Source organism: Acomys minous (genome assembly GCF_964271855.1).
Source record: "Acomys minous genome assembly, chromosome: 13".
NCBI lineage: Eukaryota > Metazoa > Chordata > Mammalia > Rodentia > Muridae > Acomys > Acomys minous.
The window spans coordinates 40562464-40588988 of record NC_140495.1 but is presented as its reverse complement, the minus strand read 5'-3'; the positions used below and the strand labels follow the sequence as shown (position 1 = coordinate 40588988).

Below are 26525 nucleotides of genomic sequence, written 5' to 3'. Positions count from 1 at the left end.
GTTTTAGTAATTTAAGTTTCTGTAGTAGAGACACACACCCAGGCTCACATGCATGCACTCTCACACACGCAAACCAGTTTTAATGTTTTCTTTTTCTCTTGGAGGAAATAATATGTTTATGAGAAAGAGCTTTTTTTTTTTTTTAAAGCATCAATATTATAAAAATTGAGAGAGCCGGGCATAGTAGCCCACGCCTTTAATCCCAGCACTCAGGAGGCAGAGACAGTTGGATCTCTGTGAGTTCGAGGCCAACCTGGTCTACAAGGCAAGTCCAAGACAGCCAAGGCTACACAGAGAAACCTTGTCTCGAAAAACAAAAAAACAAAAGCAAACCAAAACAAAATTTAGAACAGTTTGGGAAATGTTCACTTCTTTGTATTGAATAGTTACATTAATGAGTACTTATTTCAGTTTGTTTTATTTCAGCTTTGGCTAGATCAGAATCTAAGAAAGATGGAGGCTTTAAAAGTAATTGGAGCTTTGATCATGAAGAAGAAAGTGAAGGAGATGCAGATAAAGAGTAAGGATATTTTCCTCTGATATTTCATAAGAATGAAACATTTCATTAGAAAATCAATTTATATTTTATGAAAAGTTTTTTATTATTATATTTTTTACAATAAGAAACTATAAAGTAATATTTTATTGGTAAATAATTTTGTTTATATTTTTCAGTCTTTAAAATATATGCTTGTACTGTTTTCTAATGATAAATGACTAGACAACAATTTTCAAACAAAGGCAATCTTCTTCCTCCTCTTTTTAAAAGTCAACCTTTTCTGGAAACAAATTGAAAAGCCACAATTATCAAGCCTCTGAATTTTGTATGAAAAATTAAGTCTTCCATTTTCTTTGTTTTTAACTTGTGAACCTGTGATCACCACTTTGACCTTCAAAAAAGATTTCCACAAGGAAAGTAGCGCCAGTCTAAATGATACATGTAGGCATTTGTCTAGGCAGAAGTAAAAGCAGTCACACTCGTTAGTGCACTTGAGTGAGCCCTGTGTGAGGTTTTGCAGCAGAGGTGTGGCTTTTGTTGTGGGTTTTTGGTAGTGCTGAAGATCAAGTTCAGGGCCTTAACCAGGAAAGTGCTCTTCCATAGGGTATGTCCACTACCTTTAATGAGAATTAAAGTAGTACTTCTGTATACTCTGATAATCATGTTGCAAAATCAATACTTTTTTTTTTTCCGTGTTTTTTGTTTGTTGGTTTTTCAAGACAGGGTTTTTCTGTGTAACAGTCCTAGCTCTCCTTGAGTCACTTTTTGTAGACCAGCCTGGTTTCGAACTCACATCACAGAGCTCTGCCTGCCTCTGCCTCACCAGCGCTGGGATTAAAGGCGTTCATCACCATGCTCGGCTTCAATACTGTTTTTATGTTCTTGGTTTATTGACTTCTTTTCTACTGTCCAAATAAATTTTAAGTTTTGGCTTTTCAAGACAGGGTTTCTCAGTATAACAGCCCTGGCTGTCCTGGAACTCCAGAGCAGGCTGGCCTGAACTTAACTCACAGAGATCTGCCTGCCAGTTGCTGCAATTAAAGACATGTGCCACTACACCTGCTATAAATATATTTTTAGAAGTTTGTCTTCCTAGTTGTTTTGGGAGAGGGTCCCACTCTGTATAGCTGGGCATGGCCTTGAGCCTGTAGTTACCCTCCTTAGCCTCCAGGGCTAGAATTTCAGCTTTTTAAAAAGATATTTTTACATAAGTTATCATTCAAGTATATTGACTGAATATTTGAGGTATTTCAGTATTTTAGGTAATTTTATTTGAAAGAGAAGTTTGGTTTGAATTGATAAATATAGCTCAATGAAGTCAGCGTTTTATTGTCATCTTGCCCCTTTTTAAGAAATTATTTTTAATTTTGTTCCCAGTAGATATTTGGTATTTAAATAGTTTTGGGAAAATGGTACTAAATGTGAAATTGCAACAAAGATATTTTACCTTCCAGACATTTTGATAGAATATTTTATTGTTGGTGGTGGTGGTTTGGTTTTCCTTTTTCAAGTCAAAGTTTCTCTGTGTAGCTTTTTCTGTCCTGGACTGACTTTGTAGACTAGGCTGGCCTTGAGCTCTGCCTGGCTTGAAGAAAAATTTTGTATTAACAATATTGATATATAACAGTCATGAAATAAAACATTAAATTTTAATTACAAATAGCCTGAAGTATCTAAAAGATATTTTTTATTTCTGTTCTGGAGGATTTACCAGGATTATATTTTTTAAATGATCTATTAAGGTACCATCCTATGCACCTCAGACATAGATTACACTTTTCAATTCATTGTGTCCTCACGATTTCAACTTTCTGATCATGTTGAGGTTGGTGGTGAGCTCTTTACTGTAGTGTGATGGCCAGGTGTGCTGAGTGAAGGAAGGTTGCTATCTCCAAGGTTGTACACCACCCTTGTTCAGTGCCATTGGAATCACTTTCTTTTCCTTAGCCAATTTCCCTTCTCTCGATGGCACCCTGCTTTTATAACTTCTCTAAAAGAAACTATTGAGCATGGCTAAATATAAAGTATAGCCTGAAAAACAAGGTCATACCTTCATTTAAGGTAGGGGTCAACAGATTAGTTTGTTGCTCACTGCCTAAATTTGTACATGATTGTGTTGGAAAGTAGACAGCTGTATAATGTTAAAAGATATTTTCGTGCTGCGGTGGCAAAGATACAGAGCACACATACAGTTATCCTATGGGAAGCCTAAATGCTGAGACTTCGAAGCACAGTTGGCCGATTCCCTCAGGTGATGAGCCGCGAAGATGAAGCAGTTGTGCTAATGTGTGGACTGTGCCTGTTGCCTAAGGTCTCTTCCTTTATTTTCTGTGTAGTGGTGCAAATCTACTCAGTGTAGAAGAGGAGGATTCTGAAACCTCAAAAGGAAAAAAGGCAAGTGTTGCTTTAAAAAAATATTTTTTCTTTTGCATTATGTACCCAAAAAAGTTATTTAAAAATTTGGGCATGGTGATATATATGTCCCTTGCAGTCCTGGCACTTAGCAATCAGTGGAGGGAGGTTTGCCACAAGTTCAAGGCCAGCTTGGTCTATATAATAAGTTCAGGCCAGTAGGGCTACAGAGTTGAGGCTATGTCATTTTTAAAGAAAAATATTTATGTTTTTTACTGTAAGCTCCACTGCTCTCCTTTCTGATTCCAGACACAAACAGGTCTTTTTTTTTTTTTTTCCCTTTTTTCTTTTTTTCTCATCTCTAAAGAACTGTGTCTTGGTTAGGCTTTCCATTAGTATTAAAAAAAATAGCAAAATCAGCTTAATAAAGGAGAGAGGTTGATTTTGGCTTAAGTACACTTTTGGTCCACAGGTGCTTGGGCCTATTGCAACATGGTAGAAGCATACAACTTATGAAGCTTCTTATGCCCTGGATGCTAGGAAGCAGAAAAGGAGAGGGGGGCAGACCTCCCCGTGGTGCCCCAGGCCCTGCTTCCTTATGTGGTTGGTAGTATACTGTACACAGTTCGCTTGTCTTGTTTTCACTTGGAATTTCTGGAGGCCATCTATAAGATGCCATAAAAAATAGCTCTAGGACTAAGGGGATGGCTCAGGGGGAAGTGTTTGCGCCACAAACACCAGGATCAGAGTTGGCATCGCCAGGGCTTTGTGCATGCCAAGCAAACACTCTACAAACTGAGTACACATCTTCCATTCCTCAATAGTATATGGCTTGGGAAAATGGCATGGCTCAAAAATACCATCTCAATTTTTGTGAATGGGACTATTCTAACCTGTGAGGTGATTATCCTTAATGACTCAGTTTTTACTTGTTAATGCTATATTTTCCTCTCTTCAACAATTTGATATATTACCAACTAAGACTATAAATAATAAAAATTATTAAAAGAAAAGAAGTAGATATACCAGATATCTAAAGTAGCAAAATAATGATTGTTACTTTTTTCGTTTTTTGAGACCGGGCTTTTCCAGCCTTGGCTGTCCTGGACTTGCTTTGTTGACAGGCTGACCTCGAACTCACAGAGCCACCTGCCTCTGCCTCTGCCTCCCCGAGTGCTGAGATTACAGGCTAGGCCACCGTGCCTCGTTTATGTTGTTCTTTCTAAAAAAGGAAATAGTGTGTGTGCATTTGGTGTGGGTGCATATATCCTCCAAAGTTAAATTCCTTCTTTCACTAATTGTTGCTTTATTTATTATTGAGGCAGAATTTTTTGCTTAACCCATAGTTTGCTGATCTCTCCCATCTAACTAGCCCCCTTTCCTGGGTATCCCATCTCTGCTCTCCAAATGCTGGGACTTCAAGTGGCCACAATGCTTGCCTGGCTTTTACTTAGGTTCTGAGAACACAAACTTCACTCCTCATGCTTGCATGGCAGTGTGTCTTACACTTTTGTACTTGTGTGACAAAAAAATCATAAGCTTATATTTTATGATTTTTCTTATAGAATAATACATTTATGGACCTGAGGGTATAGGTTAGTTGGTAAAGTGCTTCCTTAACATGCATGAAGCCAGAGCTTTGAACTTTGACACCATAAGCTAGGAATAGTGGTGCATGCCTGATGGCGGCAGAATCAGAAGCCCAGGTTCACCCTCAGTTACATGGAAATTCAGGGTGTGAGGCCCTGCATCAAGAAAACATAGTAAGGAGCTGGGCACAGTGGCGCACGCCCTTAATCCCAGCACTCAGGGAGGCAGAGACAGGCGGATCTCTGTGACTTAGAGCCTCGTCTGGTCTACAAAGTGAGTCCAGGACAGCCAAGGCTACACAGAGAAACCTTGTCTCAAAAAGCCAAGGGGTGCGGGGGAAGGAAAGAAAACATAGTAAGTCAGACATGGTGGCTTTTGGCTTTAATCCCAGCACTGAGGAGGCAGTTGCAGGTAGATTTCTCTGTGAGTTCAAAACCAGCCATGGCTTCACTGAATTACGCTGTCTCCAAAATATACAACCAACCAACCAACCAAAGACAATAAATAAAACTCTTTTTTAAAAAAGGAAACAAAAAGAGATAATTACTTTTTCCTGAAGCTAAATACTAAGTGTATAAGATACAGTAAGAAAGCTTTTTATGGGAATTGACAATATAATAAATATTTTCCATGAGATTTATAGTTTCTAACCATATCAGTTAATATCCTGACAAAAACATGAGCTGGGGGAAAGGGCCTGTTTGCTGACAGTTCAAAGAATGGTCGTCAAGGTGGGAAGGCGTTCTGGCAGGAGCATGGGCCCGCCTGGCAGTCTGGAAGCAGTGATCCCATTTTATTTGCACATAAAGACCAGGAATTGGGAGCAGAGTGTAAAGCCTCAGCCTCACTCTTGGTGAGGTTCTCTTCCGCCAGCCTATACCTTTTAGAGGTTCCACAACTTTCCAAACAGCACTGCCAGCTGGGAACCAAGTGTCCAAACACATGAGCCTGTGGGGATATTTCATATTCAGCCTACAACATAATGAAGCTAGAAGTACTGACTATTTTATTGCTTACTGAAATGATCTAACCTATAAACAATCTGTAAACGACAAGTGAGAAATTGAAGAATTTTTCTTACGTACATACTATCAGTTTGATGATGGCACTTTGATGATGGTCGATACTCCCCCAAATGCTTTCTCAAAAAAGATACTTGAGACAGAATATTGCTTTGTAGCCTATGCTGACCTTGAATGCTCTGCCCTCCTGCCTCTTCCTCTCTAGTTAGAGAGTTTTAGACTTGTGCCACCATATCTGCCTTCAAAAAGGACTATTTGAAAACGCATGTTAGTTCCTTAGTCAGAAACATGGTTAAGTCTGATAAGGCACTCAATAGTAAAGTGCTTGAGAACCCTAAATTAAGACTCCCATTCCTGCTTCTGGATCCCAGGTGCTCATTTATAAGAAAGTGTCTCGGGTTGGAGAGGTGGCTCAGAGGTTAAGAGCACTGACTGCTCTTACAAAGCTCCTGAGTTCATTTTCTAGCAACCACGTGGTGGCTCACAGCCATCTATAATGTGATCTGATGCCCTCTTCTGGCTTGCAGGTGTACATGCAGGCAGAACATTGTATACATAAAAAAAAGGGAGAAAAAGAATGTATCTCTATGCATATGGCATTAATTTTATCATTAGTTTTCAATGCAAACCTTACTTCTAGCATTCCTAACATGATAATATATCAAAATAACCCAGAGAGATAGCCATCAAATACAGCTTTCATAATAAAGATGTCTGGGAATTTTGTGGTTGTTTTGTTTTGCCTTTTCGCTATGCCAGCGATCCAGTGCTGGGCTTTGAGCATACTAGGCAAGCATCTACTTAAAAAAAAAAAGTGCCATAACCCCATTATATATACAAGTTCTGTTCCTTTTGCCAGTTTATTTTGTCTTAAGAGAATTTCTACTGTAGAGTAGTGAATAGATGTACAATTACTTTGGGCTAGAGAACAAGACTATTGCTATTTTTAGCATGCTATCCCAGTCTAGATTCCATAGTAAGACCTTGGTGGTTTATTTTATTTATTTATTTGGATTTTTGAAACAGAGTTTCTCTGTGTAGCACTCTTTATACCAGGCTGGTCTCAAAATCAGAGATCTGTCTGTCTCTGCCTGCCATGTACTGGTGGTTAGAGGTGTGTACTACCACCACTTGACTAAGAATAGTTTTTATAGAGGAGGGAGAAGGAAGAAGATACTGAAATAGATAAGGTCAAGGTGAGAAAACACTGTAAAAGTTGCTTGCTATACTTGGAGAAAGAAGAGAATGCATATGTGAAATTAGTAAGTAGATAGTGTAAAAAATAGTAAAATAGACACATGGCTTTCTTTGATATGATTTTGAAGAAATTATCACTTAGAACTGATAACTGGGGCTGGAGAGATGTAGGTTCAGTTTCCAGCACCTATATCACAGCTCACGACTGTGTATAACTCAAGCTCCAGGGAATCCTGTACCCTCTTCTACCTCAGACATGGTACACACGACGTACATTTGGGCAAGACGCTCATACCCAATACAAGAAAAGAACTGAGAACCATAGAGTCTGAAAAGATCTTGTTCAGCGAATTGTAGCAAAGATAGGTTGGGTAAATATTGCGGCCCTCCCCTGGCTTTTCAGGTCAGGATGTTCATTTTGGCATTTACACCTGTGAAGCACAAACAGCTACCTCAGTTTGTATTGCTGTAGAAACTTTGATGCAGAGGCAAAGTCACACAGTTTGTAGTGTAGTCCTACCCATAGCAGAAGGCCTGGTAAACAGTGCAAATCTTAATGTTACTGGTTGGATTTGGCTTTGCTTTCTAGAGAGAAAATTAGTCCAAGACCCATTATGCTAATTTTGTAAGTGTTTTGAGTGAGATTTATATGAAAAGAAAAATAATAGAGTCCCCGTTCCTACAAATTTACATTGTCTTTAGGAGAAAAAAAAAAACCCCAAAAAAACAAAATATGCACCATTTCCACTCAGGTCCTCCTGCTGCTGCCCTCTCACCAACCCCTCTTCCCCTAGTCACCAACGGCTGTGTACGTGGTTATCTTTTCCATCTCCCTCCCTCCCTCTGTACTGTTCTTCCTGTTCCTCACTCCCTTTCTTTGAGACAGTCTCACTATAATATCTCTGACTGGCCTGGAACTCACTATATCGGCCAGACTTGTCTCAAATTTGTTGCAATCTTTGCTTTGCCCCCCAGGCTCCGGAATGCTGAAATTTGAGGCCATCATGCTCTATTGACATTAAAACATTTTTAATGACATTTATTTATGTGTGTGCATACATGGGTGTGCCCACTCTCAGGTGGAGGTCAGAGGAAAACTTGAATCGGTCAGTTCTCTACTTTGACCATTGTGGGTCTGGGAGATCAAGCTGGCGCCCACTAGGCTTGCTGGTAGGTGCCTTGTGAAGGGTGTGGCCTGGGCTGCCTGGGAGCTGTGCTTCTCCTGCTTCCACCTGGTGTGCTGTCACAGCGGGCTCATTTTTTGAACTGATGAGTTTTCAGATATTGTTGATAAATTATAATGTGATTGACTCTTACATCTTTTTGCAGTTAAATCGGAGATCTGAAATTGTTGCTACTAGTTCTGCTGACTTCATCTTGAAGACTTATGTAAGACGAAACAAGACTGACAGTTTTAAAGCTTTGAAAGGCAACCCAATTGGACTTAATATGTTAAGCAACAGTAAGAAACTGAGGTACATTTAAAAGGCAAATAAATCCTTTAACAATAGAAAGATTGATATGTAGATGCTTCATTATAGAGAAGGTAAAGAAAGAATTTGACACTAGAAGTTAAACTGCATTTGTGGCCTGTCCCATTTCTTTTGAAGTTGTTGGTAAGGCTCGGAGGTTGCATAGACTCTGAATCTTAAAAGAAACAAACAAACAAAAAAAGATTCCCTTCAAGCATTTATTTATTTATTTGTGTGTGTGTGTGTGTGTGTATGTGTGTGTTATGCATGAATGTGTGTTGTGTTCTCTTGTAGGCTTATGTGTGGAAGCCAGACAGAATTCGTTGTTGGGTCTTTGCTTCTATTTCTTAACTTTTTTTTTTTTTGAGACCTGGTCACTGTGCAGCCCTTGGTTAGCTTGGAGCTCACTGTGTAGATCAGACTGGCCGCAAATTCAGAGATCCAAATTCATTGTCTCTGCCTCTGAATGGTGGCTGTATTTTTTTTGAGACATGGTCTTTCAGTGGACCTTTAGCTTGCTGTTTCAACTAAACTGTTTGCCAGTGAGCCCTGTTGATCTGCGTGTCCTTACCTTGTCACCGTTGGAATGTGCACGAGGTTTTGAGTCTTGCTTTTCACAAGGATGCTAGATACCTGAGCTCAGGCTCTCAGTCACTTTACTCCCTAATCCATCTCTTTAGTCTCTTTTGAGTCTCGAATTAGGACCTAATTGCACTGATTTCTTGCACGTAACAAAGAGTGTTTTATTGTGTGACATCTTATGCATTTTATTTCATGTAAGTAGAAAATCAGTCACAGTATTACAAGTCTGCAGCACTGTAATGTAGGTCCTCACAGCTGCTTTCCTCTTAAAGGATTTTATTCTTCTTCTTCGGATAAAATACTCCTTTCTATTACTGTCTGGATAGCTAAGAAAGATCTATAAATACCAGGTAACTTTGAAGTTAGTAGCACAATTTAAATTTTAGACTTTGGACTTGCATTCCACTATCCTAGTTATTCTTTTCCCTTGAGGAAGTTGGAAATAGTTGAAAATATAGTTAGAAAGTCTCCTAATGGACAATTTTAGATGATTAATTTGGTTTATCTTTTCTCCCCATTATTTGAGTGCACAGTTTGTGTGTGTGTGTGCTCAGATTTTAAAGGGTATTTTGTTGGAGTGTGTGCAAATTTTTATTTATTTAAACTATTCTTTGTTTTCAAATGTGCAGTGAAAATACACAAGCTACAGCATTATGTTCTGGGACTGTAGTTCACGGGAGACGCTTCCATCATGCCCATGCGCAGGCGCCAGGGGTCAAAACAGCAGCTCAGAGGTGAGGAGCCCGTCCTCCTGAACTTACGGTTTTGTCTTTTTAACTGCAGTTTTCATACTCCCTTTATGTGTGGAACTTGACAGTTTTCTCTGTCTTTGAAGAGTTACAGCTCCAAAATAATTCATTACCTGTTATATTTTAATTATATTTGTTTCATAGAAAGTCACATTTTTGTGGAGAATTAAGAGCTATTTGCTGTATTACATTTTAGGTCCAAGAGGATATTTACTGAAGCTGACCATTATACTGATCTTACTATATTGGATTGAACAGCTCTGGTAGTTGATCTAAGGAGCAAAACTAATTCTTATTATTTTTCTTGTTTTATAACATTTCAGAGTATCAAGCAAATTCTGTTTTAAGTGTTTGGGGTTTTTTTTTTTTTTTTTTAAATAAATTTAGGAGTTTTCACTGATGTTGAAAGTACTGTTTCACCCTTAAAGCATTGAGAAAAAGATTGGTCTTTTAAATGATTTTGAGCTTTTTTTCAGAATCATTTTTATAATGTTAATATCTCCTTTCAATTGATTCAAATTCTTAGACCCTTGGAGTTAGTCTGTTAACACTATAAATACTATATTATAACTCATAACATTTATTTTTTAGTATACATTTACATGATGTTTTTTAATCTTCAAGCTGCTTTTTTTTTTGGACTTGATTTGTAGACCATGCTGACCTTGAACTCACAGGGAGCCACCTGCTTCTCCCTCCTGAGTACTGGGATTAAAGATGTGCACCACCACGCCCAGCTTTCTTTAAACTTTTTATTTATTAAAAAAACTATGTTTCAAGCCGGGCGTCGTGGCACTTGCCTTTAATCCCAACACTTGGGAGGCAGAGGCAGGCCGATCGCTGTTGAGTTCGAGGCCAGTGTGATCTACAAAGGGAGTCGAAGACAGTCAAAGCTACACAGAGAAACCTTGTCTCAAAACAAAACAAAAACAAAAAACAAAACAAACTATGCTTCAGACCATAGAAACTTCCTGTATCTGATGCTTATGTAGATTTACTGCGATAGATCTTTAACTTAAAATCTTTATTTTTTCTCATAATTTAAGATTAAATGAAAACTTCTGTATTTCTTAAATATTTTACATATCATATTTCACATAAAATTTTAAAGAAATTTAGTACAAAAGATAGAAGTTGATGCTCACAAAAAATTTTGCCTTGTTTTAGTAATACAGGGTGCACAAACAAATCAGGCTCTATGGCAAACACAGGGAACTAACATAAGGATAACAGATAAAAAAATAAAATGTATGGTCACACAGAAAAATTAAGGTCGGAAGTTTGGGTTGTTTTTTGTTTTATCCTAGGTCTTACTGTACCTTGTATGTACAGTAATGTTTTGATGCTCATCTCTGTAACTGATTTAGTTTGTAAATGAGTTAATGTTTATTGGTAAAAAGGTTGTTTTCTAAAAAAAAAAAAACAGCAGCTGGAATTAATTCATATTTCAAGACAATCCTAAGCCAGAACCGCTGACCGGAATGCTTAGGAACAGTAGAGGAAACTTGAAAGATTCAAATGAGCAGGACAGAGTCCATCCACTCATGTTTGTTTCACTTGTAAACATTATGTTTTAATTTCTGCAACCTTTCTTTTAAAGAATTTTGAAATTCAAAATCTAGTCTTTTTCTCTCAGTTTTATATCTTCAAAAGACAAAGTGATTTGTATGTTATAAAACTGTTATAGATGATGAACAGTATATTGGAAGATTAATATGGCAAAGCCTGACCATTTAAACTAAAATTTAATGAATTATGGTTTAGAACAGGAAGGTGAGTAGATGACTTTATATGTGGTGGCATGTGCCTACGGCTCCAGCACTCAAATGCCGTAAATTTGAGAACATACTGGGCTAGTGCGTTTAAGGCTACTCAGAGCTTCTGCACAGGGAGAACTGCCTCAAAACACAGGCCTGGCTTCTGTCCCCAGTACCTTCTCACCCGAGCAAGCGAAGGCTTAGGTATGACTTTGGAGTAGTGGTGTGCAGAAGAAGTGTGAGAGTGTTACAGAGCAGGGCTGTCCTGCAGGAGCACATTGCACATTGCACAGGGGCCTGTGCGAATGCTTCGGAGGCTCTGGGCACAGTTGAGAGAGAGGCCTCTCAAATGTTGTTGTTTTCTTAAGTCTTAATCTGAAATTCAAAAAATGTTGCCAGTTTGGTAGTTCACAGAACAGTTTTTGGAGAGAGTATTAGGGCTTGTTTTTTATGTCAGTCCTGCATGCTAGTAATTTGTAGTTTTAAAGGAAGATTAATACTTTTTTTTTCTAAAAAGGGCATGATGGAAGGTTGTTAAAAATTACATCAGATTTAAATCCTTTGGGGCAGATGGTTAATTTTCTAATATGTTTCCTTACTACTATTTTAAATATAAAAGATAGACACATGCACTGACCATGCTAAAGGAAAGTAATAGACAATTGAACTGCAGGCATTTAAAAATCTGTTACATTGTAGCTCCACCCACTTTTTAATTAACTAATTAATCAATCAATTCACTTTACATCCCAAAAGTAGCCCCCTCCCTCCTCTTCCCCCATTCCCCCCTTGCCTCTACCTCAGAAAATTTTTTTTCTTAGCTTTCTTTAAAGGATTGGTTAAAAAGTCTTCTAAGGGAAAAATAAATGTCTTCAAAAACATGTATAATCCAGTGAGATGTGGCGCATGTCTGTAATTTACCACTTAGGAGCCTGTTTTCTGTCACCTGACATATATTTAATAACAGCGATAAAATTCCAGATATTAAGGTAGATATATTGTTTCTTCACTGCTGACAACAGTTTTAATGTGTCATTTGGGGCAGCTCATAGGAAAGATCTGTACTTTTTCTTAATTTCCTAGATTGTACTGTTGACTTGGTTGCATGCTCGCAGGAGAGGCCAGTGATACTGTAGTTTTGTTACTAACGTTTTACTTACAATTTTGAACATTTAAGTGAGTTTTGTCTTACTCTAAGCTGAAGACTATAGCTTTACTCCTGAGTGACTAATTTTTTTCCTGGAGCTTCCATGAATTGTGGAGAAATGTAGAACTTGTATACACTGGACTTGTGATACGAGAACATGGTTATAAACCTAGGCTTTGTCTTGTGTCCTAAATAGCATACAATGTTTATTCTAAGACTGTTGTGCAAAACAGTTTTAGCCTTAAAAAATTTGTGTCTGATAAAATAAATTAGAAATTATTGGAATTTTTATAACTTCCAGGCAATATCATTATTTCTTAAAAATGATATCTATGACCGTCATAAAATAATTTCTTAATCAAATGCTTTATAAGTGAAGCCCTTTTGAGAATTTTCATGATTTTGTGCACCCATGTCTTCCTATTAAATAATATGTGGCTACTTAAATTATTTTATGTTGACAAATATTGAAAAAAAAAAGCAATATTTAACATAGTATATATAAAATATCATTAAAACAAATTGCTTTTAGTCATAGTTTTGCCTTGTTGACTGTAGTTTCATATCAACAATGCATCTCCTCTCTTACATTTTCTTTCTTTTTCATGTTTTAAGCAATCAGGACCGAAAAGAAAGGTAAGCTTAATGTTGATGACATTGGAACATGGGTGTTGCAGTAAAATAACAGCTTATATGCTTTGACAGTATCCTGAATTGGAGTTCATCTCTAAAGCTAATTTAATGACAGGAAACCTATTAATAATACACTGTTATATTTGATATGTGGATGATATTTGAGTGAAATTCTCAATACATATATTATTACATGGATGGTTATTATATGTTATATAATATTTAGTCAGACATTATACTAATGTTTGACTAATTTTCTTTTAAAATAAAATTTATGCTACCTTAAGAGTAAAGTTTGCATACAGTAAAATTATTAAGGTCTTTGTGCCAGGAAGACTAGAGTAGGCTCAGACATGAGGAGCAGGAGGTTGAGGACAGCAAGACCTGTCTGCAACCTGGGACTCCCTGTGCAGACCTGTCTGCAGCCTGGGACTCGCTGTGTAGACCTGTCTGCAGCCTGGGACTCGCTGTGTAGACCTTTCTGCAGCCTGGGGCTCCCTGTGTAGACCTTTCTGCAGCCTGGGACTCCCTGTGTAGACCTTTTTGCAGCCTGGGACTCCCTGTGTAGACCTGTCTGCAACCTGGGATTCACTGTGTAGACCTGTCTGCAACCTAGGACTCTACACAGGGACTCATTGGTAGACCAGGCTAGATTTGCTAATATAAATTTGCATACTCTGTAAAATGGACTGGGGAGCAACTTTTTCTTACAGAATAATTCTAAGTGAAATATGTAGTTACTGCTGTCCTTTGAATATGAGCTGAATTTGTTGCTAAGTAGAATAAGGCAAAAATGGTAGTTTTAGAATAGAGAAAACTGGTAACGGTTACCTTAGACAGGAGGCCAGGGTTGGCTAGGTATGATAGTTTACAACCTGTAATCTCAGAACTTGAGCGGGATGCTGAGGCAGTAGTATCCAAGTTGTACAAGCTCAGTCTGGGCCATGACAGACCTTTAAAAAGGAGATGGCAGCCAGTGCTGCACAGAGCAGCCCTGTCTCCAGGGGAGGAAAAAGGGAGAGAAAAGGCTGGGAGTGATATTGTACTCAGGAGTGATTGGTTGTACTACCCTAAAGCTATGCCTCCAGTCTGAAAAGTACAATTTAAAGAAAATGAGATTATGAGTGGCAATTTAATTTTCTTACCTAACAAAGATACTTTTACATTTAAAAAAAAAAATCTTTCTTCTGGGCAAGTAAGGGGGTCACAGGGTTAACAGTGCTTGCCAGTAAGCCTAACAGACTGAGTTTGATATTTGGGATGCATATGGAAATGTTTTAATACTAAGCATAAAGAATTTTTGTTCTTTATTTTAGTATAATTAAGAGCAGCTTATTTTTCTTATTTGTGTAGGAAAGGATGCAGGAAAATTTGGAAACAGTAGCTATGAAGTCTGGAATACAAGCAAAATACATATTGCAACTCATTTTAGCATTGTGGGTATTACATGATATCATGTATTCATCCTCATTAGCAACGGTGTAGTACAGAGTATCAAATTGCGAAGAGCATAGTTCATTAATGTAATATATACAGATTAGTTTTAGGGTATTTATCTATAATTGTTAAATAATTGTGGGGTTTTGTTAATAGCACGCACCATTTTGAAATATTTACTGTTTTTGTTGCTCATAATTAGAAAATTGGAAACACAGAATTACAGTAGAAGTATTACTGTATTTGCCTCAGGCTTTATTATAGTATATAACCTTTTATTATGAAACAAGCATATTTTAATTTTAATATTAATATAGTATAGTTAGGAACCCAAAGTTTTTTAAGGTGGAGTCTCACGTAGGCCATGCTGCCCTTGAACTCACTGTGAAACTGAGGTTGACCCTAAACTCCTGGTCCTTTTGCCTTCCCAACTTCTGGGATTATAGTCACATGCCACCATGCTGAACTAGAAGCTAAAAACATGATCTTTAAAGTTAATTTTGAACATTTTAAATTTATTCTTTCACAATTTTATACGTATGCAGTATGAACTGCTCTCTCCCAATAGTCTCTCTCTTCTCCCTTCCTCTGAACCTCTTCTTCCTAACAGCTGCCTGCCTGCCTACTCCTCTCCATCCTCCCCCTTCCCACTGTGTTTAACTAGACTTGCTTACATGAGCACAGATGGGGGGGTTTACTTAAGCAAGGTCATCTTGGTACTGACTATATCACTAAGAAATATCACTCGCTCTTCCCCCAGTAACCATTAGCTGCCTGTGGCTCCTCAAGGGGAGAGGGGCCCCATGAGCTCCTTCCCCGTTCATATGGAATGTGGACAGGCCCAGGGTTGTGTAGTTCTTCTGGCCCTTCTTTTTCTTTGGTCTATGTCTTCAAGTATCTTAGACTAGCTTGGAACTCTGTGGCTGAAATGACCTTGAACTTTAAAAAAATGTTATTGTTAATATTATGTGTATATATATCTTGTGGGTATGGGAACATGAGCACAGGTATCTTTGGAGATCAGAAGTATTAGCTCTTCAAACTCCTCCAGGAGCTCGAGTTGTGTGTGTGTGTGTGTGTTCCTCTGCAAGATAAGTTAAGATTCCTTTTAACTACTGAGCCGTCTCTATTTCCAACCTTGAACTTCATTTTGATCCTCCTGCCTCTGCCTCCTGAGTGCTAGAATTACACACACAGACACACAGACACACACACACACACACACACACACACACACACACTCTACAGTGCTGGAATCAAACGTAAACCTTTGTGTAGGCTAGACAAACTAGCATCCCTAAGCTAAATCTCCACCTTACTTTTGTTTTTTTCATAGTACTATTGCTACTGCTTTATGAAAGGCAAGGTTTCCCCACTCACACAATTTATATCATCACAAGTTTAAAATCTTGGCAGAGGAGAAATTGTCACACATTTGTTATTGCTGGCAGTTTGCTGGGATTCAAATTGACATTTAATAATTGTGGGGCTATGGGCCAGTTAACCAATTTTATTGTTCTGTTATAGTTATTTTTATAAAACTGTGTTTGTTTCTCTTTGTTTCTCTCTTAACAAAGCTATCACAAAAATAATTGAGACTTTTGTATTTGTTTATAAAGCTTCACGACACAATCTTGAGCAATGTGAATCTGTTCTTAACTTTGTATGCTACCCAGCTGCATCTTTGCCACAGTTCCCTCGTTACCTTGCTTTTTAGTTCTTTTCTGCTCCAGCTGACTCTTCTTCTCTCCTCCACCTCTTCCCTTTGAATCCCTTCCTGAACCCTCTGCTTTCTCTTCTGACACCTCCCTCCCTGGCTGAGAGGAAGTTCAGCCCTACTCTCTCCCCTGCTTAGCGATTGGCTGTAAGCTGCTTTATTGACATATCGGGCAATTGGGGAGCAGCGTTTATACTACATTAAGATTCTCAGAACAAGGCTTGCAACCAGATATGGGGGATACAGAAATCAACATTTGAATTACACAATCACCTTACGCCTACGTTGTGCCTCATTTTTTCATGTATAAAAATGTTGATAATGTATATCTTGAAAGGTTATCAAGAGAATAAGGAGTTAATAGGAAAAAAATTTGACCAATAGTATCTGGCACATAGTATTCGTTGTTTATTGCCCTTATAAATAAATTGCTGTCTCTATAGAATTTTGTCATTCATATTTTGAGTGCTATGATTTATATGGAAATATGAAATCCTTTATTCATTTGTGTTGTATTTAATCAAATGAATTATATTGTTCTGTATTGAATAAAACTACTGAACACTAGTGTGAACATTTATAAATAGTATAGCTTCTTTAGTTTGTGCTTATATAAAACGAGTATTTTCAGACACTTAACCAGTGTTGGAAAGTATCTGTTATACCTCCTGAGTTAGTGCTTCTTTTTCCTTCTATGGTGCTTTTCTTTCAATACTAGCATCAAAACATTTTTTCCTCTCAAAATTAGCATACTTAGACTTACATAGATTTGCTATTAGGACACTTACTTATTGAAGTATGTTTATTATAGGTTGTATGTTGAAACAGGTATGATGGCTAATGATTGTACTCCTGCACCAAGGCAGGAGGATTGCACGTTTGAAGCCAGCCTATGCTACATAATGAGACCCCCTTTCTAAAATAATGATAACCAACTGTGTATAAGTTTGACAGAATAGTTTAATCTTTTAATACAAGTGTATTTCCAGCCATAGTGTCCTATGATAAGAACAAGATAATTGATGGATATGTTTGAAACACTTTTTACTAATATTTTCTATAAGACTAATTTTACTGAACATTCATTTTGTTTAATATTCCTTCTAGTCATTGATTACTTTTTCAATAAAAAAGTTGGATGGTATTCAATTGGGTCATTTATTCATACTGATTTGTGACAGTTTTTTAATGTGAGTTTCATAAACTAGTTAAAAAGGAATTTCAAGAGAAAAGTCTTGATTTTTCCATTTGAGGAGTAAATACATAGCTTCCAGAGTGAGTGCTTTGGTAGTGCTTGGAATCCCAGCTACCTGAGGCTAAAGCAGGAGAGTCTCTTGCATCTGGTAGTTTGAGATTATAAATGAGGCATTTCTCCTAAAAAATAAAAATTCCATTAAATAAATGACTGCATTGAAAAACCAGTGATTTGAATTTATTTACTGAACATGTGTTCCACAGTTCACTATTGTAGCTCTAGTAGGTTATAAAGTGAGATAATACCACTGGTCTCTAGCTATAGTTTTCTTTTCCTAATGTAGCTTTATTTTATAGCATCAATTTTTAACATGACAATATATGGTTTCTCTGAATAAATATATTGTAAGTGGGCCCTTGACTTTGTCATTTTGAAAACTTTATTTCCTATTTGAGTGAAATCATACACATTTCCTTTTGTAGGAAGGAATACCCACCTCATGTCCACAAAGCTGAAAACAGCCCTGTAATGTTAAGTCATAGGGAAGCTATAGGTAAGTGTACACTTTTTGTTTGCTACCCTGAGAAGGGTTTTTAATTCCTGCATGTAAAGTACAATAGAAAGAATATAGATACTAGCTTTAGGATAGTCTGAGGCTCAATAGAAATCATGTTGAAAACCATACTTTATAACAGATTTCAGGTTGTTTTACATTTTAAACTGTGCTCTTATATTGTCAGGATGGTTGTACAATCAGGTGAGTACAGTTCGAAATCTTTGGATTAGGTTGTTTTCGTTAAAGATCCAAATATTAATTATAGAATAAATTTAAATTTAAATTTAAAATAGTTTTATATTGGATTATATCAGCTTTATATTAATACAAAAAGAACATGTATAAAATGTATTTCATCATCAAATTGATGGTCCTTTTGTAAAGGGTATCGAGGGTGCATACTATGAGGCGTGTGTGGAGGACAGGAGACAGCTTTAGAGTGCGTCTTCCTCTGCTTATACCTTGTCTAAGCAGTTGTTTTGTTGTTTCTGCCACTGTGTATTCCAGGACAGCGGGCTCCTGAGCTCCCAGACAGCCCCTTCCCACTTGTCATCCTGCTTTAGGGGTGCTGGTGGGATGCTCGCTCTCACCTCAGCTTTTCGTTTATATCCTGGGATATAACTCCAGTAGTTGAGCTTACACTGCAAATGCTTTTACTCTCTATTGCAGGCTGTCTTAACTTAAATCTTCCATGCTGGGGTGGAAGGAACTTAAAGGTGTGTTACTAAGCCCAATCTGGAATGGATTGATTGGTCAATTGATTATCTTTTAGATTTATATTTATTAATTTTAATTTTTCTGTACGTGTATGTATGTGGGTTGTATGCGTGTGTACAGCTGCCCATAGAGGCTGGAAGCCTCTAGATCCTTCTAGAACTGGAGTTACAGGAAGTTGTGAGCTGCTAAAATGGGTGCTGGGAACATAGCTTGATTCTCTTCACGAGCCATCTGCACAAGCCCCATAATAGCTTTCTTACTGTATGTCCTCCTTGTTTATAGACAAGATTTTGCTTGTTTGTAAACATGATACTTCCTAGTTCCAAACTTTGGTACATGCATTGAATTATACCACTGTTTTGTAAGTAAAGTTTTTCATGCTCAGTTTCATCATTTTTGATTATCATGCATTATTCATTTCAAATTTGAATTGTACTTTGCAGTGCACTGATTCTATTCTGCTTGCTAAATTATATTTGTTATATAATGTACACCTGCATTTTGTACAGAAGAGCAAATGGTGCCAGAGAAGCACTGAATTATTGGCCCAGGCTTACAAAGCTAGCAATGGCAGAGATAGCTTGGAACCCAGGTCTGTTTAATGCCAGATCACATACCAAGCCAGTCCTTTTTATTATTTAAATACTTAATCTTACCTTTCTATCTATGTGCATTGAGCCTCATAACTTTGGAGTTGGCCCCTGCAGACTCAGCCACTATGACCAATTTTATTTTGAAATTACATCTTTCAAAATGGCATGTGTATTGAACACATACCTTTTTTGTTTGTTTTTATTCACTAATTGGCACAGTAAAATAACTACTTACATAGCATTTACAGCATATTATATAACATAAGTAATCTAGACATGATTTAAAGTATAGACAGATGACCACAGGTTACATGTCAGTACTACAGTTCTTTTTTTTTTTTTTTTTTTTTTTTTTTTTTTTGCAAGACAGGGTTTCTCTGTGTAGCCTTGGCTGTCCTGGACTCACTCTGAACACCAGGCTGGCCTCGAACTCACAGCGATCCGCCTGCCTCTGCCTCCCGAGTGCTGGGATTAAAGGCGTGCGCCACCACGCCCGGCAGCGCAGTACTACAGTACTTACAGGAGACAGATATTTGCAAATTGTAGTCATAAGAAATCCTGTCATTAGGCCCTCTTTTGATTCAAAGAGAAGACAGTATACTCATTTTTAAATACTATGCATACTGTTATATTTACTTGTATTTTAACTGAATATTACTTATATTTAAGAAGCATTTGGCAGAAAAATGATACATATTTGGATGGAATAAGGTTCATAGATCTTGTGTTTCATTTATAAGATCTAGTGAAAATTTGCTTATAATGAAAGCGTTTTTCCTTTATATTCATAATTGAGTTTAGTTTTAAAAAAATCTGAGTAGGGCCTCGTATCACAAGCCTTTAATCCCAGTTCTTGGGAGTCAAAGGCAGGCAGATCTCTGAGTTCAGGGGCTGCATAGAGAGACCTTGTTTCAAGATAAAATAAAACAAATCTGAAGCAGCATGTTGTTTAAAGGGATTAAGGGTTTTTGCTTGCAGTACATTCTGTTGTCCAGTCTGTTTGTTGACTCCTGTGCACGACTTCCCTGCCTTAACCTTTTAAGTACTCATAACCCATGTTCTGTTGAGGTCCATGTTTTTAGACTATTTTGCTGTAAACTAATTTTACACGTTTTTTATATTCTGGACACCCGTGTTTATGTACTTTCTGATTTTAAAAATGTTGTCTATGTTCTTTTGTACTCAAAGTAGGATAGTATAACTATTAGTGACCATTTATTCAGAAATTGGAAAGTAAACTGACCCTTGAAAAAACCACTAGCACCGGGATCCTCTAGACTAGTGTGTTTCTCTGTGTAATCTCAAGTGTAAAACCATGATAAAAAATGTTAAGTCTTTGTCCTTGGGTTGTAGGCTAGGTATTCAGGTTCTAAGTTTATGCATGACTGTAAAGGGTAAGTCATCTTCAAAGGTGACTTAGAAACATCATCTCCTCCCCTAAATTCCTCTGCCTCTGCTTCTCCAGTACTAGGATTAAAGGCCTGCACCCCCACACCTAGCTAATTTCATACTTAAATATAGTCTACCATTTTGTCTTTATGCAATTCATTAATCTGGTAAATACTTGTCTAGTTTTTATCTTTTGTAGTTTCTGAGTGTTAAGAAAAATATGTGACTAGCTGGGCATAGTGGTGCATGCTGTTAATCCCAACACTTGGGAAGCAGAGGCAGGAGGATCTCTGTGAGTTCAAGCCCAGCGTGGTCTGCCAAGTGAGTCTAGGCCATCCAGGGCTTGTTAAACAGAGAAACCTTGTCTCAAAAAAAAAAAAAAAAAGAATGAATGAAGCCAGCTACCATCCCCCCCACACACACACAGCATATTGGCAACAATAGATCAGTATAAACAAGTATTTTATTATTCAGTGAGTGCTAGATGTATAGGTTACCCATGGAAATTATGAATTGATGAATTGGCCAGGGTGAGACAAAGGCTTCTTAGCAACAAAGGGTTTGGATTCATCAGATAGATTGGGTAGACTTAGTTTGCATGGAGAGGAACATAATGGAAGAGAATACTCTGGAGAAATGCACCTCTGTGAAATGAGATACAGAATCAAGTCTGGTGTGTCCAGGGCCACATGACATTCTGAAGTCAGAAGAGAAAAGGAAGTTGGGCGTGGTGGTGTGTGGCTGCCAGCACTTGGAGTGCAGAAGCAGAAGGGTGCACACAACCCTGAGGCCAGCCTCGACTCTAGTGAGTTCACACCAACCTGCTTAGCATAGCTGGGCCTCATCTCAGAAGGGGTGGGGGAGAAGAAAGTATTCAAGTAGAACCATTTAGCAAAGTGTATGTCAGTGGGGCACTAAAACATAGTAAAGACAATTCTCTTATATTTCTAGCGGGAAATGCATATCTAAGCAACACTCAAAAAATCCACATGAGTAGCGTAAGGGTTAGTTTAAATTACTTTTTTAGAATCTTTGTACCAAATATTTGAATTCCTTTATTTTCTTACTACTAATCAAAAACAGAGCTTGGAGGGAAAGGGGTGTATGTGTGGTTTAATAGGTGTTTCTGTTGCTTTATTGCTCAAATGAATAAGACACTGTCATACTAATGCAGTAGTCTGCAGTGTGGAAAGCCTGCTGAGAAGGGGAAACCAGGTAAGAGGTAGAGGAGCGTGGACAGTATTACTGCCTTCGTCTTAGAGGTCTTGTTTTTGTCTTTTACGTGTATTTAGCATGCACGTGCTCGTGTATGTACACAGGTCGTTAGTAAACAACTTTCAGGAGTTCTCTTCTATCATGTGGATGCTGAGAAGCAAATTCATGTCGTCAATATTGATAGCAAGCACTCCTGCCCACTAGCCATCTGGCTTTTTTTTTTTTTTTAATTATACATATGTATACACTGTCCCATTTTAACTAAAAATTAAAACGTGAAAATACGGAATTTTAACTGTTCTATAGCAAAGCTTTTGAAGAATTTGTTCCATTTAAATTTAGTGCTTTTCACCCCCTTTTCCTTTAGATTATATAATGAAGAAAATTGAAGAGACAGGATCATATGTAGAGCCTGAAATTAAGAGGAAAGTACAGCAGAAACGGCACTGTAGTACTTACCAGCTGTCTCCTCTGTCCCCTGCCTCAAAGAAGTGTTTGACCCATTTAGAGGTAGGTCAAGAAGTTGCTCTTTTTACTAATCATATAGTATTTATGTTATTACTACTTAAAAATCTAATTTTATGACTGTAGTGTGAGGGTGTGGTCACATGCATAGCATGGTGTAAGTTGGAGGACTGTGAATAGCCTTTGGGAGTTGTCTCTTTCACACTGGATCTGCAGGATCAGACTCAGGCCGTCAGGCAATTTCACCAGCCATTCACAGTACCTCTATTCTCCTTACATCCTAGGTGTTTTTTTTTATCATAAAACTCAAAGAAACTTAGAAAAGTTATCTAAGCAAATGTTTTTGGCTTAAGTAGACCATTTTCTACCTGTCCTAAATACAGAGCTGACCTGAAACTAACCCTGTAGTCCAGGCTAACTCACCTCTAATTCCTTACAGTCTTCTATCCTTAGCTTTTCAGTTGTTGATTTCTGGCATGAGGAATCATATGTAGCTATTAATTTTTTAAAAAATAGGGTGGAAGAGATGGCCCAGTTACTGAAAGCATGTGCCAAACAAGCCTGAGGACCTGAGTTCAAATCCTCAGTGCCAGGTGTGATACTCATCTGCAATACTCTTAGGGTGAGATGGGAGGCAGAGACAGGAGAATCCAGTGCCACCAGGATGCTTTGTCTCAAAGTACAAAGCTGGGACTAAAACTCAAGGTTGTCCTTGGACCTGTTTACGTTCATTCTTCTCTTTCCTTCCCTTACCCCTTCTCTTTTCACACCTACCTCTTTCTTCCCCCTCTCCCTAATATCATCTTACTCAACTCCTCCTTTTTCTTTCACTCTCTCTTTCCTCTCAACTTTCTCCCTCTCTCTTTCCCCCATACACACTATGTTACACACAAAGAAAAAATTTTAATTAAAAAAAAACAACAAACTAATTTCGATCTAGAGAGAAAGCTCAGTGATTTAAGATGTACTGCTGTTAGAAAAGACCTAAGATCACCCAAGCACCCACATCAGCAGCTCACAGGCGTCTACAGGAACCTACACTCATACCTGCACATACTGCCCAGCGTATACATAATTTAGAAATCAAATAAACCTTCCAGGGAATATTGATTTTAAACTTACTGTCTGTTCCACAAAACTCAGACTTCTTTTTTCCCCCTCCTTTTTTTCTCTGAACCTAGAACTTTGGCATGCTGGGCAAAGCCTCATTCAGATTTCACATAAACTCTGGTTTAGGCTTCATTTAAGGATTATGTGTTGCATTTATTTGCCACAACTCTTTAGACTATCTGTCTGGAATAATTCCATCAATTTCTTGTTTGTTTTTTGTTTGTTTGTTTGTTTCAGATAGGGCCTCACTCTAGCTCTGGCTGCCCTGGAGTTCACTCTGAGCTGGCCTTGAGCTCAGAGAAATGCACCTGTCTCTCTGCCTCCTCAGTGCTGGGATTAAAGGTGTGCATGATTACTCCCAGCAATTCCAGTAAGTTTGGTTTTTTGAGGCAGGGTTTCTCTATGTAACCTTGGTTGTCCTGGACTTGCTTTTGTAGACCAGGCTGGCCTTGAACTCACAGATATCCACCTGCCTCTGCTGGGTTAGGCCTGGTAGGCTAATTGTTGGTGTGGATGGGGAAAAGGTGAATTCTGGGTCTGATAATAGAGTAGCAAGTGTTATTTCTCCAGCCCTTACTTAATGATTCATGAGCACGTGGGTTCTTATTTTACTTGAGTTACAGCCTTTACCTTTCATACATTTGGGAGCTCAGTAAATACCTACTATTGTGTGTGGACCATCCCTTGAAGCTGGTCCCTGGTGCTTTTGACATACCAACATCATTCTTTGAGGGCCTCATTATTTGTATAACAAGACAGTCTAGACTTACTTGTTTTGTTTTGTTTTTTATCTCTTACGTATCTCTCTAGGAAGTCATTGTTCCCTTTATATGCAGGGAGACATTTATTTGGGCTCTAATTATATTCATCAATAGTGAGTTTTTATTTGTATTTTCTGTCATTACACAGGGCTAGGAAATACACATATATGTGTGAGTTCATTTCACCGTTTTATCTTTTTGCCCTTTGTAGAATTGTAGTGCTTTTTGGCGATAGAATTCTGACTTCCACTAGGTACAGTAGTGCTCGCCTATAGTCGCAGCCCTTGGGAGGTAGAGGCAGGTGGATCTATGAGTTCAAGGCCGGCCTGGTTTACAAAGCAAGTCCAAGATAGCCAGGGCTACACAGAAAAATCTGGTCTTGGGGAAACCTTGACTCCCCTTAACCCTGCTGGATGTATGCATTTTCTCTGTTCTCCCCTATAGAGCACTCTCCTGGTTTGCCTGCCTAGGTTGACTCAGGCCATACTGCTGTGTCCTGACAGAAGGGAGGCGGTTGGGGGAGCTGGGTGGGAGTTGGAAAGCTCCTTCTCAGCACATCATCCCTCCTTACTGCGCTGCCAGCTCACAGGCCTCAGCACTATGTCAGAACTGCTTTATGTCTGAAGACCTTTGACTCCATTTCTGTGCCAGTCGATCCTATTTTTGCTTAGAGTGAGAAAAATTATACAGTCTCTTTGTAATCTTTAATATACTAGCAAGATTAGTAGTTCATCTTTTCATTTAAGACTGTAAGACTCCACAATGCACTACTTTAAAGAAAATAGGATCGTTGAATTTAATGTAATTAAACATCTTTTGGATACATAATAAAAATGACATTGTCTGAGACAGGCTTGTTTTTATTAAGGTTTTTCTTGTAGAAAGTCTTGGACATAGTGTGCAACACTAAATTTATAGTGTTCTCTTGTTGCAGTTTTGAGGATAAAACTTTATGCTTAAAGGACCTTACCATCAAATCCTCTAACCCTATAATTTGAAGTTATTTACCTTTGCGATTTTTTTTTCTGACCAAATGGGACAAAAACAGGTTTTAATCAGATTTTTTCAGAAAGAAATTACAATTAACAAAGTTTTTATATTTGTGAAAAAACTTTTATTTTAAGCTATACATGTTAAAATTGCATCACTCATCAGCAGAGAAAGGCAAGAGGATTGCCCGAGTACAACAAGATCAACCTGATGTACACTGATTTCCAGTATAACTAGTGCTTTGTAGTAAAACTTTCTCTCGGAAAGTCAAAAATCGTGAAAGGAAGACAAGGAGGTTGCATACATATATGTATATACATATATACCTTAGTGAAACTATTTCATTTTTAGTAGTTTCGTTTGAATTTGGGTTTCCATGGTGGTAGAGATAGAAACCAGGGCTTAGCTTAATCCCCAGCTGCGTGACTTTGCAGATGGGGCAAGTATATGTGCATGCATGCCTATGTGTCACCTTCTTGTCTGTCTTACTTTGTAACCTAGACTAGCCTTAATTAAACTCCATTCTTCCCCAGCCTTGAAAATGCTGTGCTTACATTTATATGTCACTATTCCTTGCTTGAAATTCTTTATTTTCTTTCTAATGTTTATTTTAAACTTTAATTATGAGTATGTGTCTGTGTGTATGAACTTGTGAGTCAGGTGCCCTCAGAGGCCAGAGGTGTCAGATTCCCAGAAAGCTGGAGGTTATAGGCTGTTTGGAGCTATATGAGAACTGAGCTAAGGGCCTCTACAAGAGAAACATGTGCTCTTCACCACTGAGCCATGGCTTGACAGCCATCTCTAGTTTTTATCATTTAAACTTCAGTGTCTGATTCAGTTCATGGATTGCATTTTGTTTCTAATTGCTGCAATTAATTTTATGATATGTGTGTCTTAGCTGGTAAAATACTATGTTTTAGTATCATTTCTCTAGAAAGAATAACTAGAATGCTGTTTTCCCCAGCTCTTTTCATTTAAATATGCTTTGTTTACCTTTATTGTAGATGGTAAAGGTGAAGCCAAGCACTTGGGTGTTTCTGTTTGTTTGTTTGTTTGTTTGTGGTACTGAGAATCAAACCTCCATTACATGCAACACAGTGGCTCTACCATTCCCAGCCCTTTCTGTTTTGATTCTTAAGGTTATAAATCAGCTTATCACTAACTGCTTGACTGCATGGCCTTGAAATTTTCTCTAGCATTCTGATTCTGACCACCCTGGCATCCTCACCCCACCCCCCAAATAACATGACTTTCTCAGGATCTTAGGGAGGCCATGATGGAGATGATGGAAAAACAATTTTGAGACTTTTAAAAGGAGCTTTTTAGTGCCACCATAAATATCAAAGTCTTTCTTTTGTGGTTTGTTTTTGTTTTTGTTTT

The 26525-nt window shown here is 37.9% G+C and overlaps 1 protein-coding gene across 7 annotated transcripts in view; it reads left to right on the top strand.

Moving 5' to 3' along the window:
- SENP6 (SUMO specific peptidase 6) overlaps window positions 1–26525 on the top strand; it is an 83341-nt gene that overhangs the window by 18825 nt on the left and 37991 nt on the right. For 2 of the 7 annotated variants that reach the window (XM_084754262.1, XM_084754268.1), the window contains exons 2-8: window positions 427–520; window positions 2836–2893; window positions 7990–8135; window positions 9344–9448; window positions 12983–13003; window positions 17832–17902; window positions 22187–22329. In XM_084754262.1, coding sequence (XP_084610388.1) covers window positions 427–520; window positions 2836–2893; window positions 7990–8135; window positions 9344–9448; window positions 12983–13003; window positions 17832–17902; window positions 22187–22329 — 638 coding nt within the window. Of the gene's footprint in view, window positions 1–426; window positions 521–2835; window positions 2894–7989; window positions 8136–9343; window positions 9449–12982; window positions 13004–14353; window positions 14437–17831; window positions 17903–22186; window positions 22330–26525 lie in introns of those variants that run through there. The other 5 variants (XM_084754263.1, XM_084754267.1, XM_084754264.1 and 2 more) reach the window with 5 other exon arrangements.